The 15,840-nt window shown below is 36.4% G+C and overlaps 1 protein-coding gene across 1 annotated transcript in view; it reads right to left on the bottom strand.

The window, feature by feature from the left end:
• The window catches only part of LOC120532824 (nuclear factor NF-kappa-B p105 subunit-like), a 145,462-nt gene that overhangs the window by 78,629 nt on the left and 50,993 nt on the right, over nucleotides 1–15,840 (bottom strand). The window contains exons 2-5 of the mRNA XM_039759228.1: nucleotides 12,468–12,508; nucleotides 11,935–12,022; nucleotides 8,964–9,004; nucleotides 8,600–8,698 (exon numbers count right to left, since the gene is read on the bottom strand). Coding sequence (XP_039615162.1) covers nucleotides 8,600–8,698; nucleotides 8,964–9,004; nucleotides 11,935–12,022; nucleotides 12,468–12,506 — 267 coding nt within the window. The 5' untranslated portion in view covers nucleotides 12,507–12,508. The remainder of the gene's footprint in view (nucleotides 1–8,599; nucleotides 8,699–8,963; nucleotides 9,005–11,934; nucleotides 12,023–12,467; nucleotides 12,509–15,840) is intronic.

Genomic DNA, 15,840 nt, shown 5'->3' on the forward strand with positions numbered 1-15,840 from the left:
GAGCTCGAAGCGGTTATCTCGTCCGTCCCAGAGGTGGTAGACGATAAACCTGGTAGGACCTCTCTGATCGCCCACGTCATTGTGACCGAACCTGGGGTTATAGTCCGAGAGCGCCCCTATCGTCTTCCTGAGGCATAGAAGGCTGAAGTGGAGCTTGAAATCAAGCGCATGCTGGACTTAGGAGTCATAGAGGAAAGTTATAGTCCCTGGTCCAGCCCAATAATCTTGGTTAGTAAACCCGACGGAAGTTTTGCAATGACTTCTGTCAACTTAATCAGGTCTCATAATTTGATACTTAACCTATGCCTCAAGTGGACAACCTCCTTGAAAGGCTCGGACAGGCAGAATATTTGACCACACTTGACATGGCCAAGGGGTGCTGGCGGGTTCCTTTAACAGACTCTACAAAGGTCAAGTCTGCATTTAGCACCCCTAATGAACACTGGCAGTATCGTGTCCTTCTATTCGGGTTACATGGGGCTCCTGCAACTTTCCAGTGTCTGGTGGAAAAAGTGCTCCGCCTCCATAACACTTATAGTGCTGCCTACCTAGATGACGCCATCATCTATTCCAGCGTGTAGAAGGAACACCTACAGTAAGTCTGAGCGGTATTATGGACGCTGGGTGAGGCCGATCTTCAGATCAATCCAAAAAAAATGCTATTTAAGGGTTGAAGGAAGCCAAATATTTAGGCTATCTGGTGGGTGATGGTACTGTGAAGCCACAGTGGCGTAAAGTAAATGCCATTTTTAAATGGCCTTGTCTGCGAACCAAGAGGCATGTCCAAGCATTTCTCGGTTTGGCCGGGTACTACCGTCAGTTTATACCTCAGTTTTCACAGAAAGCTGCTCCCTTCAGTGATCTATATTACTAAACGAAGGTTGTATACATGCACGGATGCCAGACGCACCGAAAGCGCACACGCACTGCGCCTCAGCACCCCAGAGTCAAACCCAGTGGCTTCCCAGAGTCAGTAGGTGGCGCCCAAACAACACAACACGACATGTAAACTAAACTTGAGGTAAAGCGTGCACGCCAGGTTGTATATATGCACAGATGCCAGAGGGGACAAGTAATTCGTACACACTACCACCGCCGTCCAAACGTGACCGCCCACACCACCACATATGCCACCTTCGCTTAGTAATGTAGCCCTCCAAGCCCAGATCTGCTGCCATGGTCACTTCACCAAGCGAAATCTGTTGCCGTCTGCAAATGACTTCTAGCTAACGACACAGCCATAGAAAAACAATAACAATGGATGGATATAAACAATGAACGCAGGCGCCTACAACGTGCTTCTGAAACACCAGAACCAGATAAGTCATGCCTCCAAAAAGAAACTGCTTTAGTACAAATATGTTTATTCAATTAAATGAAAACTTTCCCAGGACGCACCCACCCTCCATGTTTTTTCTTCCCTCCAAATATCGGAGGGAATAGAAAGTGATTGCCATTCTTGGATTTGCGATTCTTTTGAGAATCGCGGGTTTGCTGGTTTAACAAAGAAGAGGGCTCCCAACATTGTGGTGTGGACTGATATAACAGAAGCTGTACTCAGTGACTTAAAACGGGCCCGGACATCGGCACCTGTTCTGAAAGCACCTAACTTTTATTCTCCAGACAAACGCTTCGGACACAGATCTTGGAACAGCGCTGAGCCAAAGTGTCAATGGTGCTGAACACCGAGTCATGTTCCTGAGCTGGAAACTGCTGGATTGGGAGACCAGGTACGTGGCGGTGGAAAGAGAGGCTCTTGCGATCAAGTGGGCGATTACACAGTTGAGGTACTACCTTCTGGGTCGGGAGTTTACACTTGTCATTGACAATGCACCTTTACAGTGGATGGCCCTACACAAGGAGTTCATCCCTGGAGTCACTAGGTGGTTCCTTGATCTGCAACATTATAAGTTCTCGCTCGTTCGTCGGAAGGGCTCTATCCACACCAGTGCCGATGCTCTCTGTTGCGTTCACAACCTCTTGGTGCAGATCGCCAACCCAATAAGTCTAGGCTGAGGGGGGTCTTATCACACACGTGTGATTAGGGGACAAATAAAGGGCCTGAATAGATGCAATTTCATGCCGGACCAGGGGCTGGCAAACTGCACTGATTCTCTCTCTCTCTCTATTCCTTGCAGACCATTCTCGGGAAATCCCGCCCGGTTCTGGGGCAACCAACGACATCACTTCCGGTTCCGATGACATCACATCCTCTGTAGGCATTTAAAAGCCGCCACCTTAAGACAACAGTCAGTTCTCTTTTGGACTCATTCGTGTGAACATGTCTGTCCTGTTTAATCAATTATGCAGCCGGGAAATATATGGGTGGCTGCCCCAAACCTTCCCGATGTCTTTTGGTCGTTCTTGCTACACTGTAAAGATGCAAGGACTGTCCCGTGCCTGCCTATCATGAGCAGTATTGGATTGGTCATCGTACTTCATCGGGGGAGCGCTCCCCAGATCTCTTCACCCCTCACTGCATCAGGACTACCGTTTGGACAGTTTAATACATTGTTTACAGAAAGCCGTTTCCTGGATCATCATCTTTTCCACCATTCCACTTCATCTGCTACCATTGCTTTTGGACTGTTTATGGACTAGGTCATTAGAGTTTATTGTTATATGTTTATTGTTGTGCTAGTAAATAATATCGCTGTGAGGAAAAGGAACGGTTAGCTGTAAGTTGTTTGTGGCTCATTCAATATATCACATAGTTATATATTTAATTTGCTGTTAAGTCATGTCTGTGTGTGAGTGTTGTGAGTCAGGCCAACGCTGGGTGCATTCCTGGTATCTCCACCAAAAAAAAAAAAAAAACACATCACCGTCCCTTCAATTTGAACTTGTATAGTTAATTTAGTGACTAAACTAGCACTTTCTGGGCAACCCAAGTTCCAGTTAAATGCTTAATGGCTATTCAAATCTCAAAGACACAAGACCTCACCTCTGTAACTACTTTAAAGAAATCAAGTTGTACAGAGTGTTTGGGAGTAGAGTATGTATTTTCAGGTGCTTTACAAATAGAAGTAAAATTTCACACGATTAAAGTAAACAAAACTAAAAACTCACCAAGATCATTTATAAGATTTCAATAGCCTACAAATCACATCTATTAACCGACTAGTTTTAGTATTTCTTATACTACAAAGGCATTTTAAAATGACCTGGACACATTTGTTAGTACCCCTAGAAAATATTACAACTAACAGAATTAGAGTGATTTTTAAAACTAAATGTTTACTTTAATTAATGTCACATATGTATACAGTCGTGCAATCAGTTATTCAGCGCACCGGACCAAGGTATGTTGCTGACTTAAATCTACAAGGGATCGCCTATCAAAGGACCCCCACCCTTACCCACTTGGCTGCCTCTACCTCACACAATGATCTTGAGAAATATGGTACTTCATTTTGGCTCACCCTGTATGTCTAGAAAAAGTGTAAAAAAAGTGCAATGTACTTGTGCTATTTTTTTCAAGGATATAGTATTTGTAGTGATTTAAATTAAAAATAACAAAGCGTGTAAATTGTTTGAATTTGTATACACTGAAATGTCCCTAAACTCACTAATATGGCAAATTATTTATTTAACTGTACTAAAATAAACTGATGCTTGTCTTGTATAATATGATTAACCATTTCAGCTTTAAATCAAAATACCAAGTTTAAAAAAGGCATATTCATAAAAAGTAATGAAGGCTGTTTTATAATATCAGCATTTTAACTTCACATTTTAATATGCTCATTTATATTTTGGCCTATTCCTCTAAATGTCTGTGACATAATAGGAATTTCCCACTGCTGCATAATTTGGCTTTCACCCACACAATCTGAAAGAAGCTTCAGGCCTCAGAGCTCTCTGTGGTAGTTTCTGCTGTACGTCTAAGTTTTAGGAAAATTGTAAGTTGGGGATTTCCCAAATGATGAGAAATTATTCTAACATTAAAAATCATGTCATTCCTTTCAAAGGAAGATTCATTTGAATACAATAAGCCTGATTGTGTTAATGGTTCTCTTATCCTACAATCATACTTACATACTTGGCAAAAACTGATTTTTATGGTTCTTTGTTGAGAGAAGTTGGTACTGACAATAAGTGTAGTTAACTTTCACAGGGACATTTTTAAAGATCCCAGCTATTTACTGAAGCTTTGCATCTTAAATTTAATAGAAATTACTACAGTTACATTTATTACACAGATATCCTGAGCTGTCTGAAAGTTAAAGCAACTCAACCCAGGCTGTTTCTTTGAGTAATATTGTATCCTCTTGCCTCCAATTTAAAAACGAAAAAAGCCATACATCACAAATCCATATTTTCTTGTATACATTAAAATCATAGTAAATAAATAACTATATGGCATAAATCTGAGCAATATTTACAAACCACAATAAATAAATTCTGTGTTATTACAGAAGATTGCAAATAACTAAGCATGTTTCCTTTGGAAATCCCCGCAGTTACTGCAATTTAGAACATGTTTTAAAATACCTTAACACAGAAATGCTGATGAGAATTTATAATACCAAAATATATCTGCGACAGTACTCTTTAAATAATTATTAAATAACCCTTGTCGACAGAGAAAATGCTAAGTAAGCATACAGATTACAAGCATCAAAAAATAAAATATAACAGCATGTCTTAAGGACTTTTATTGGCTAAACCCACAAAAGCAACAATACAGATTCTAGAAACTAAAAGTGACTGTACATTACGGCATGTGGTAAAATGGCTTGAAGTTCAAGAAGAATGCAAAATGCACTTCATACCTTATCAAGTCACGTGACTAAGATGTAAGATTTGCTGTAATGATAGAAAAGCAAGACTTTTACTGGAAGTGATGCGTTTTAAAATATGATTTTTTCAAATGGTCACAAAAAATAATAATTAAATCTAAACATTCTCTAAATATGTAAAGAGATTTTTTCCAGTATAATGTACAAAAAAATTAAGGTTTATATAATTTAAAAAGATTATCGCCACAGTTATACATCTACTTTAAAATACTTTTTCCATGATTTTTCTGCTTTTATTGATTCTTGCTGCTTAGAGTCTTTACAAATCCTTCAAGCACTGATGCAGAGCAGTATCCAAATATCACACTGCTACAAACAACATGCTTCATGTTAGGGAAGATCGTCTCGGTATGTTGTTATGATTAGGGTGAATACCCTGCTTGGCATGAGGTCAGTAAGGCCCTTTTTCGATTTAATCATCCCACAGAATCTTACTTCAATTAATCAAACCACTTTCTCAGTGCTTCCTGAGCAAATGTGGTTTGGTTTTCCTGAAACTATCCTTCTTAAAAAATACACTAATTGGTACCCAACACCACCTTGAGTTTGACTTGCCATTTGACATGAAACTAGTCTAGCTGCATGCAAAATTTCTCACATCTCCTTATGAAAATCTAGGTCCTTAAATTCAATCAAATCATTACATATGCATACTCCAGTCCTGAGCAGTCCAGCAGTATTGCATAAGGTAGAAACCAGCCTTGAAAAGAGGTGCCAGTCTATGTAAAGGACACAAACTCATGCATATGAGGCGAACATACAGTCAGCAATTAACATAATACACATGTCGGGGGAGGAAACCACAATGCCCAACAAAAAACCCACTTAGCTAAGGGGAGATTTTGGAAACTCCACCCAGAGAGTTTAGGGGTCTGATATTCAACCCTAGAAATCTGAAGCTGCAATGTAGTGCAAATATCACTGTGTCACCCTAATAATAATAATAAAAATACTGGTAACCTTCTTTGTGATTAATTGACATTTACTATCTGCTGGTGTCAAATGGATCATCGCTGATATTTACTCTTCTAGCTCTTTGTGTTCATACAGTGGCATCGCTACTGCCTCTCAGTAAGGAGACAAAGGTTCACATCCTGGGTGTTCTCAGTGTGGAGTTTGCATGTTCTCCCTGTATGTATGTGGGTTTCCTAACACAACCCACAGACATGCAGATTTGGTGAACTGTCACTGCTAAATTGACCCTAATGTGTGTGGGTGAGTGTAAGTTTGCTCTGAAAGGAACTGGCACCCTGTTAAAACACTGTTCCTTCCTTGTGTCCTGTGACTGCTGGGATAGACTCCAGATGCCCTGCATCTCAGCCCCAGAAAAGCAGGTTAAAAAGATAGATGAATGAAAATACAACACTTTTATTAATGACATGCTTATGTTACCTGCTTTTTTAAATGTTTTGACCAGCACCACCACATGAGTTCATATCAACTACGCACTGTAGCTGAGTGATTCACAGAAAGGGTTGGACAAAAGCCCAGAGAAAGGGAGATGAGAAATGGCATACCTGGCATCACCACGTGGCCAATGTGCACACATTAATTGGCAATGGTTAAGTATTTACAGTTAAGTGATCCCACACATTAAAGAGTTTCCAACTACTATATTTCATTTGTAATACCTATGTTTATTCACTGCTGTTAGTATGGGTTTAGTGGTGATTTTAAAGGCTTTAATTGGTTATACCAATTCAGCATGCTGAAGAAAGGTGTGGTATCAGCAGATAACTGGATAAAGAAGGTTCTGTATATGTAACAGTTCAGTGTTACAGATATATAGGACATTCAATTTTAAAACTTTCTGATCACAAATTTAATTGTATTGGATGTTTGTCTGACCCGTCTTCTGCTTAGAAATGATTGAAATATTTAAAACAAATAATGCAAATTGGTATTTTGACATGTTATCATTAATATCATGAATGATCTCTGACCAACTGTGGTTTTTCAAGAGACAGGTGTAACTTTTCCACTAGTAATAAAAGTAATATTTACTTAATGTTTGGCAACAAGAGTGAATGTTTCGTTATTTCTGAATGTGTAAATTCTCAATGGTAAAAAATAACTATTTATGTTAATGCCAGGAAAATTTTAAATTTCAGCTGCAAAAAAGTATAATTCAAAGTTTTCAAATTGCTATCAAAGTGCACAATTCATGAAGATAGTCAGCAGCAACCAGGCCCATGACAATGAAAGATTGTTGCATATGGAGTGGGCAAGAGGGAGGTCAGACTTTTAACACATTGAGGAGTCTCAAAAAGAGATGTTATACTTTTGCAAAAACAATATGAATCCATGTGAGTCAACATGTAAGATCATTCTTGGCTTTGCAGTGGAAATTTTCTTGCCTTTGTTTCCCTTTTTACTGTTGCCCTATTGAGCACAGTTGTTTGCTGTTGGCAGAAATTAGCTTAGCTAGCTTTCATTAATCGAGTTTTACTGCTCCATGGACTTTCCTATAACTTTCTTTAAAATTTTAAACCAGGAATAAAGATGTTGGGTGATATTTATGATAGGCCTGAACTGCACCCATTCCAGGATTTGTATACAATGTATTACTTTCCCTGGTCATCCAATTATTTTTATTCAATTGTGTTCTGTACTGACAGTCTGCAGTGTTGGTATGAAATCTCTCTCCCCTTGCAGTCTCGCCCAATACTGGAATGTTTGCTTTTACTTTATACAGTACCTAATTTTGAAAAACAAAAACGAAAAAAATAATCCACTCAATGCTTTGCTCTTAGCTCTATATTTTGCAAGTCTGTTTATCAGCATCTATTTCTAGTATTAAATATTGGGTGAAAGAGTTTTCTTTTTAGAAAAACCTAGATATAAACAGCACATGTAACAACTGTAGGCACTCTACAAAGGGGATTAAGCACTGACCTGCTATAATACCTGTATACATTGAAGGTTTTTGGAAATTTCCTCCATATAGTATGTTCTAGTTCTGCCCTCCTGTGTTCTGTTTCTGTTCTTGCAGTGGTCTTTAGTTGTTTCCATGAGGAGTTTGGTTCCCTTTTCTAATCACAACTATATTATGCTGGATGCATCCAGACTTTTGTTTTTTTTCTTTTTTGGGACACAATAACAAATATTTATTAGCCTCAAGTTGAATAATTCCATAATGAATAAATTCCTGTCCTGATATATAAGGCATCACAGCATCATCCAAATCTTAGGACATTTAGGAAATTGTGAAAAATTACCTCAAAGCCTTTATGATTTAACATTCATAAGGTTTAGCTAACTACTCATCAAAGAAGAATAAACAGAATAAGATACTGGTCATGTTTTGCTTGTTCTTGAAGACCACTTTGTTTACAGTGCTTCCTTTGTCCTAGCTACATTTGGTAGATCCATTAGCTGTCTGAAATACCATCCTTAAAAGTGGTTTTCGTGGGAGGGAGATAGTTAAAAAAAAACAGTAGAACAGCCCAATAATGCATTCTGACAAAGGTGGGTGTCATCTCGGGTTCTGTATGTTAATACTTATTATTAGAATTATAGTGTGTTATTTCCAACATAGAATAAATTATCACAAAAATGATAATGTATGATGTGTGCTACTGTAAACTTTACAAAGGTATATATTGGACAATGCTAAATATATGTAAAGAAAACCACCAAATCAAAGCATAATAAACGGAATTCAAGAGCCTTTACTGCTTGAGAGACTAATTTGCTTTTCTTGATGGAACTACTACCAATAGATTTTAGTCAAAAACATTTCCGCCACGAGAACAATCCACATTTGTTAATGGCAACTACTACAATTATATATATACCTTGACTTGAGGATAAGATTTTCTATTCTTTTCACTTGAAGCTCCAGGTAGTCCACCATGAGATGGCCCTTCACAGCCATAGCGAAAACGAAAGCCTCTCTGTAAGTGAAATCAGTTAAAACAATACATTACGTACACAGTAACTCGTGAATAGTACTTCTAGTTACAGCAAACAGCAGCAAACTGTTCTCTGCAATGCTTAACATATTGCATTTTAACTATGATCCCAAACAGATGGTTATACACTTTACTATCCTATCAATATTTTGCTATTTTTTCAAAATACTGCCTAAAAAATTATTACCACTTTAAAATGCATTCTAATACACATATTAACTTTTTAAAATATCTATTTATTTTTTACCTGTTTAGGCTGTTCTATGATTTCCAGGTACGGCCCATCAGCTATAAAAAAAAAAAAAAAAAAAGCATAGGAAAGAGATAAACAACATTAAAAAGTCTGAAATGGAGAAAATTTTATTCAAACTCAAAACTTACTCTGCCAAAGTTTTTACTACACTTTGACTATATTCTGTAATCTTCATAAATATGCAGATGACATTAATATTATGACTGTCAAAGAACTGCCAACATTTTCTTACGAAAAAAAAATCAGAATATCAATCATAACAATAACAATATTATCCATTCATCTACAGCATCTGTTGTTACAGGAAGCATATTAAATTGATAAACAGTTTTACTGGTAGTGATCTAAGTAAATGAAAAACAAGAGGCTTATTTCTACAATGATTGTTCACATTAAAAATACTAATGTTAGCCATTTAAACATGAGATGATAAATAAAATAACTTAAAGCAGGTTGTTTACTTGGATATCATATGGTCTGTCTTCCGGACCTTTAACTAAAAGAGGTCATAACTTTAATTAAAATTTAGACAGGTGAAAGGTGTCCATTAAGTGACCAGAGAAAACGGGCCATGAAACTAAACCCACACAACTTGTGGAAGCTACTAGGAAACATGTCACATCAGTATCTACAAAGTGCCAACAACTAAACTGTGGCATTATTGTGGTTTAAATATGGTCAAGTTATTAAACATTTTCATGAATCATCATCATTTAAACAAGCTCCATGACAAAAAATTTCTTTTAAATATTTCTTCATATTATATCATATTTATAATATAATAAAATATATAATATTATAGACTATAATATTTAAAGTATTTACAAAGAAATATTAATTTATAGTCTAACTACAAATTAATACTTAGACATTGAGAATCATAAAAAAAATCTTCCTACAGTAAATATTCTTGTTAAATGTCATGTATAAAAAAGGTTGAACAAGGTCACTACTACCTCACTCCCTCTTTCCTGAACGTCAAAGACAATTAAGATGTCGCTGTTCAAAGTAATTTATAAACAGCCACATATCAAAAAAATGGATGGTTTGATGTGGTGAAATAAATCATCAAAAATAAATGCTGATATACAAATGTATTCGTGGCGTTTTCCGTCATGTATTTCTTGCATAGGCAATACAAGCATCGCATATTAACTAATCGTAATGACGCAACATGTTTTAAAAGTCTCACAAACCATTTTCTGTTGTCTTTTTTTTTTTTTTTTGCACCCTCACAACAGCAACAGAATTTACAGAAGTGTATTTGAGCCACACAGAAAAAATTTAGGGTCACAGTAAAGAAGAAAAAGGTCTATGTCATGATTAAAGTGGAATTTCAACTTTAATCTCAAAGTTTGCAATTAAAGTACAGCATCATAAATGTCACCTTAAAACTGATCCAGCTATGTGCTTCTGGGGCTTCATGTTGCACTGACAGCAGCAGTAGGCAGCGACTGCCACACAGAACACATTAAATTTATGATATTCCAGCTCACTGCACATTTAGAATCCTTAGACTTATATTTGATATCACTTTCATGATGAAATGTTTTAAATCACGTATGTTACATTTTACAGATATAATGTTACTTTCATTTAAGTAATAAATTCTGTTAATAATTACACATATGAGAGAGGCATATTGGTGGAGCAGTAGCACTGCTCTCTCGCAGTAGGGAGTCACGTCCCTGGTGCTCCGGTATCCTTCCAAGGACATGAAGGTTTGGGGATTTGGTGATGTTAAAATGATGCTAGTGTATGTGTGTGCTTGTATTCACCTTGCAATGAGCTGATGCACCCCCAGGAATTGTTTCTGCCTCCTGCCTGATGCTTGCTGGAACGGGCGCATCCCTGGATTAATGGATGTAATCATTAAACATTCAACCTTTTCAGAGATATTGTGTCAAGGTGTCCTGGGAATTTAATCAATGTTTTGGGCAATTCACAACACAGTGAAATCGAACATTGTTTTCTCACCATGATGATATCTCACACTGTCACCTGGTGGAATCCTCCAGATCTACTTAAAGTACGCATGCAAGTACAAACAGTACACTGCTTGTGTAGCAGCACTGTCTGCAGGCACACACGTCACAAGAAGTATAAATCTGGCCTAAGAATGACTGAAAAAAAGAACAATTAACACTGCAGATGTTTCCTGCATACAGTACCTTCACTGTTAATAAGTATGAAAACATCTATCAATTATGTTTCATATAATCAATAAATGAATAGTACTTATTTCAATCCCTTTTTAATGATAAAAACTTGGATTCAGGCTGTTAAGACTGGTTCTTGTTAGTAATGTTTACATAAAAGTGGCACAATTGTTAGGGGATTCCTTAAATGTGTAATAAATATACATTTTAAGGTAAAAGCTCAGAAATATGATTTAAAATTTTACCTTATAGATTTTTTTTTTTTACATGAAACTTTATGAACTAATGTCTAAGTTCCATGTAAATGTCTGTTATAGGTTTTTTATGAATTCTGCTATGTAACATGGAACATCAGAAAACTAATTTTGCTGCAAAAAAATAAAGCAAAAAAAAAAAAGAAAAAGCTGTAAATCCTATCAAAATACCGTAGGGATAGACTGAACCTGGTGGTAGAGATAAAGTGGCCTTATGTGGAGAATTGGGCGAAGATTTTTCTCAGTCAGTGTAAGTGACTAAGAGACAGTTCCATGAAAAATGGCCAAAGAGCTATTTCTGCCAAAGCTGTCATCATTAGCTATTGAAGCAAAAGGTATTCTGTGCCAGTAAAGTGGATTTTTGTTTATTGCCTTTGAATGAATAATTGCCAAGTACTGTCTTAGTGTTATTTGTTAAACAGTCATTTTAATATATTATTTGCATAGTAGATTGCAGCAAAACAAGGGTAAACCAAATAGAAATCTTAAAATTTTGCAAATAATTCAACAAATCTTAAAAATAAGAGTATATAAAAAAAAAATTGTGTTTACCTATTCGTGGTGAATTATAAGATGGCATATTAGGAAAATTTAAAGGCTCCACTGGAATCAGTGGATCAAAAGCATCCATTTCAAATATCTGAAAGGGAAAAATTTTAGATTATTATCATCCTACATAGAGTATTGATTATTTAAAGAGATGCTGTGTGGTAACTTATAGATGTAAAAAATGTAACAATGAAATAAAAGCTTTGAAATTGAATATTTTTTAGTTAAAATGAACCTGGTGCAGCATTCTAGTTGTGACAAATGCTGTATTGCCAACAGTTTAGCTGTAGGCAACTTCAAATTAAAAAGAAAATTTGTTAAAAATTGTATTTTCCAGTCCTGGCAGATATCTGTCCCAGTTAAGAAACTAAAATCACATGCATTAATAAAAGACTGTTTCTGAAACACTCAAATAGATTTATCAATAAAATAATTCTACTTTCTTGCCATTATTAGCAACATTTAAATATTATTTTGGTAACTTGTAAAACAATATCACTGTTAACATATTATGGAAAATATTTATTAATGCTTACAGGGTGAGTAACTCCCAGATATACATCTTCATCATTCATGTCTGGAAAACAGAACAATAAATTACTATTACTATAACTCTTTTGTACATTTTTAAATTACACTTAAGGTAGTAACAATAAAAATACAGAATACATTCTCAGGAGGGCATATGTTCTATAGAATACTGAACTGAAGCCGTTTGTTTTATTCACAGTTACATGATTCACTCAGTCAGTACACCCAGAAGAAGAAAGCAATGACCCAAATAGAATTTTTAGCTTTATATAAAGCATTTTAATCAGTAAGAGTATAGTAATACCATTAAAATACTTCAAAACACACAAAATAAAGGTGCCTTCAGTTTATTTTTCATTGATACAACCAAAGTGTAGAATTTTACTCAGTTTTCTTTCAGACCTAAAATGTGTTTCATTTTTAATTAACATAAGGATTTTTCAACACACAAAGATTCATGATATGCCAACCAACCTTTTTTCCAGTTTTGATTTCAATAATTTATTCTGACAATCTTAATTTCATTTACAAGTATAAAGAACCTTTATTTCAAATTTAAAATAACTTCTAAATGATAAAATACACTGCAATATGTTGTCCTCAAAATTTCACTACTGTTTTTGTCAATTGCTACATGCATTATTCAAGTTAATTCGGTAATATCCACACGTTAACCTGTTCAGTTTAAACAATGGTAGTGCATGGTTATAAATTAATTGCTTCAAACCCTGTCATTAAATCACTGCTGTCATAAGTCTTCTTTTTCCATCCATCCTGCTCACAAGTTCATTTAGATATCAGAGCACAGACATTTCAAATGTACTGCATGATACTGCTTGCTGTCTCTAATCACCACTGTGTTTTAAGGAACAAAAAGTAATCTTTTGATTAATTTTCCATCCATATTTTTTCATTCTCATTTGGCTTTAATTAGAATGCATATTTTCCCGACTAGTTTTACCAGCGCTACAAACCCCCTTCCTCTTATTTACTGGTCTCAGGTCAGATCCATTATCTCTGTTGTTTTTCCTGAAGTGTAAAAAGACCACCATAATAGATCAAAAACTTAATTTGTGAAAGATTGGAATAAGATTTGTCCTTACACCACTTAAAACTAAACCACTAGGCACTCACCCTCTGCTCTCTCTGGAGGAAGATTGACTATTGAAATAACATGCCAGCCTTACTCTCCATCAAAATTACACTTCCCCTGCTCCTTTTCTTGTTCTCCTCTTCTCTTTTCTGAAAGCAGAATCACAATTTCCTAAACTATGAGATGTGGAATTAGGGTGAAAGACACTTGGGTACCTTTTCAAGTTGACACTTGCAATCTTTTACACCAAGGTCCTTCTAATAAGTGGATACTTTATTTTCTGTATTGGGCTCAGTTTATCAGCATTCTTGAAAATATCATTACAGATGACCGGGGTTCTTGTCCAGCCAGGACGCCACTTCATTCTATGGACTGGGGGAGCAAGCCTGGTCATGACAGTTTCTCCCCTGGAACGCTAGATGGCAGACCCCCACCCCGGGCTGCATCAGTGCCACGGGCATGGGATTTTGGAACTCAAACAGTTGGGGTCCATGGCCACTGCACTGGTTCCTGAACCCATGTGGCCGGTCCTTCTGCCACACCTGGAAGTGCAGCCGGAAATGGATCAAACACCTGGAGCACTTCCAGGTGGGCTATAAAAAGGAGCCAGCAGCCACCACTCTGGGAGCCAGAGTCGGGAGGAAAGGGACTAAGCTGCGGGAGAGGAGAAAAGGAAAAGAGAAAATATTGTTTGTGCTGTGTATGGGACTGTGTTGTTGTGCTCGTGGGAACAGGGAAGACATTTCCACAAGAGGGAAAAAGAAAATAAAGGCCCTGTGTGTTTTGAATCTGTGTCAGGGCTGGCCACTTTACAAAATTTTTGATGAGTCTGGATCTTGAATGTTTCAGCCACCAAGAGGTCTTCTATCTCTTACTCTGTTCCCCAAAAATCCCTCTGGAAGGTGAATTTTCAGAAAGTGAACCCAATAATATGCAATTATATTGATCTACATTAATTTCTTATTCTGACAAAATTATTTCTGCCTTTTTCCTTATAGATGGCCTTTTCAACATTTGTGCTCATATCAAATATAATTTAACACATAGCACTCTGCACAGAATACTGCTTTAGATGGATTTATTGACTAAATGCATATCTGAAAGGTAGATTACCACTGTACTGCAGGTCTTCAGTGACTTCTAATAAACTTGTGCATGGACTTGATAAACTCTAATTTTTATTTTAAACTGAAAAATCATGATTGCATAATATTTTCAGTGTGTGTTACTAATCTATAGATTTACATCACAAAGTCGGAGTCACAGCCTCTAGGGTTTCAAACCAAAGTGCTTTAAAACCAGTTAGTATAACAACTGAGGCAACACTTCTTCAAAAAAATTATTGTATTAAAAAAAAATAAGCATATTTAATTTAAATTTAATTAAAATTATATCTAATGAAATACAAAGAAAGAAAGTTGATGTGTGTAAAACAATCCTGTAAATAAAGAAAACAACAACAACAATTTGGAAAAATGTTCTTGTCACTGTAGTTAGACACAGAAATTCCTGGACCCTTAAAATGTTACTATAGATCACAATGAAATATTACCCAAGCATACAGATCAGCCTTTTTTGGACAGAAGCCTAAAAGACCTCACAAGTCATGAACTTACAATACACAAAATTCTACCTGTAAAAATTCCAGCTTCTGCCTTAGTTATCAAGACAGCCTTTGGCAGGGTTATCTGTGATACCTTACCCAGTAAGTCTATCTGAAATGTAACCCCCCCACTTTCAATTAAAACTGTGGAAGTATACCATGAACTTGCTTACACAAACACCACAAAATCAACACCACAACACAAACTGGGTGAAAAAAAGACACTTTCCTCTGCAACAAGAAAAGGCTACAACATGCAGCACCCAATGCAGACAACCCTCCACCAGCTAATTTTTCAAACATGCTGTGGTGCTCTACGGAAGATAAAGAGGTTGCTTTTCTACTTCCTCTAGTTCTCTAGATACTGTAAGTACCTGTGACGCAGTCATTTACCAATGTTACCTCTCTGCTGTTATGAATGAATTACATGAGATAATGTAATGCAGTATATATTATGCTTTATGTATTTGCTCATAATTTGGAAAGTTTGTAATTGCATTTGCCTATGAAATTGTTACAGAGCTCTGAGTCTATACTCAGTGAAAAAAATTAAATCTGAATTGAATTAAATGGAGGACCTAGGCACAATCTGGATCAAGTGAGCAAGCTGCTTGATCTTGCACAGATATCTGGGAGATCAAGGAAGTTTTTTTTATCAGTAAAGTCTACATGTGCCTTGTCA

Source organism: Polypterus senegalus, chromosome 7 (genome assembly GCF_016835505.1).
Source record: "Polypterus senegalus isolate Bchr_013 chromosome 7, ASM1683550v1, whole genome shotgun sequence".
NCBI lineage: Eukaryota > Metazoa > Chordata > Cladistia > Polypteriformes > Polypteridae > Polypterus > Polypterus senegalus.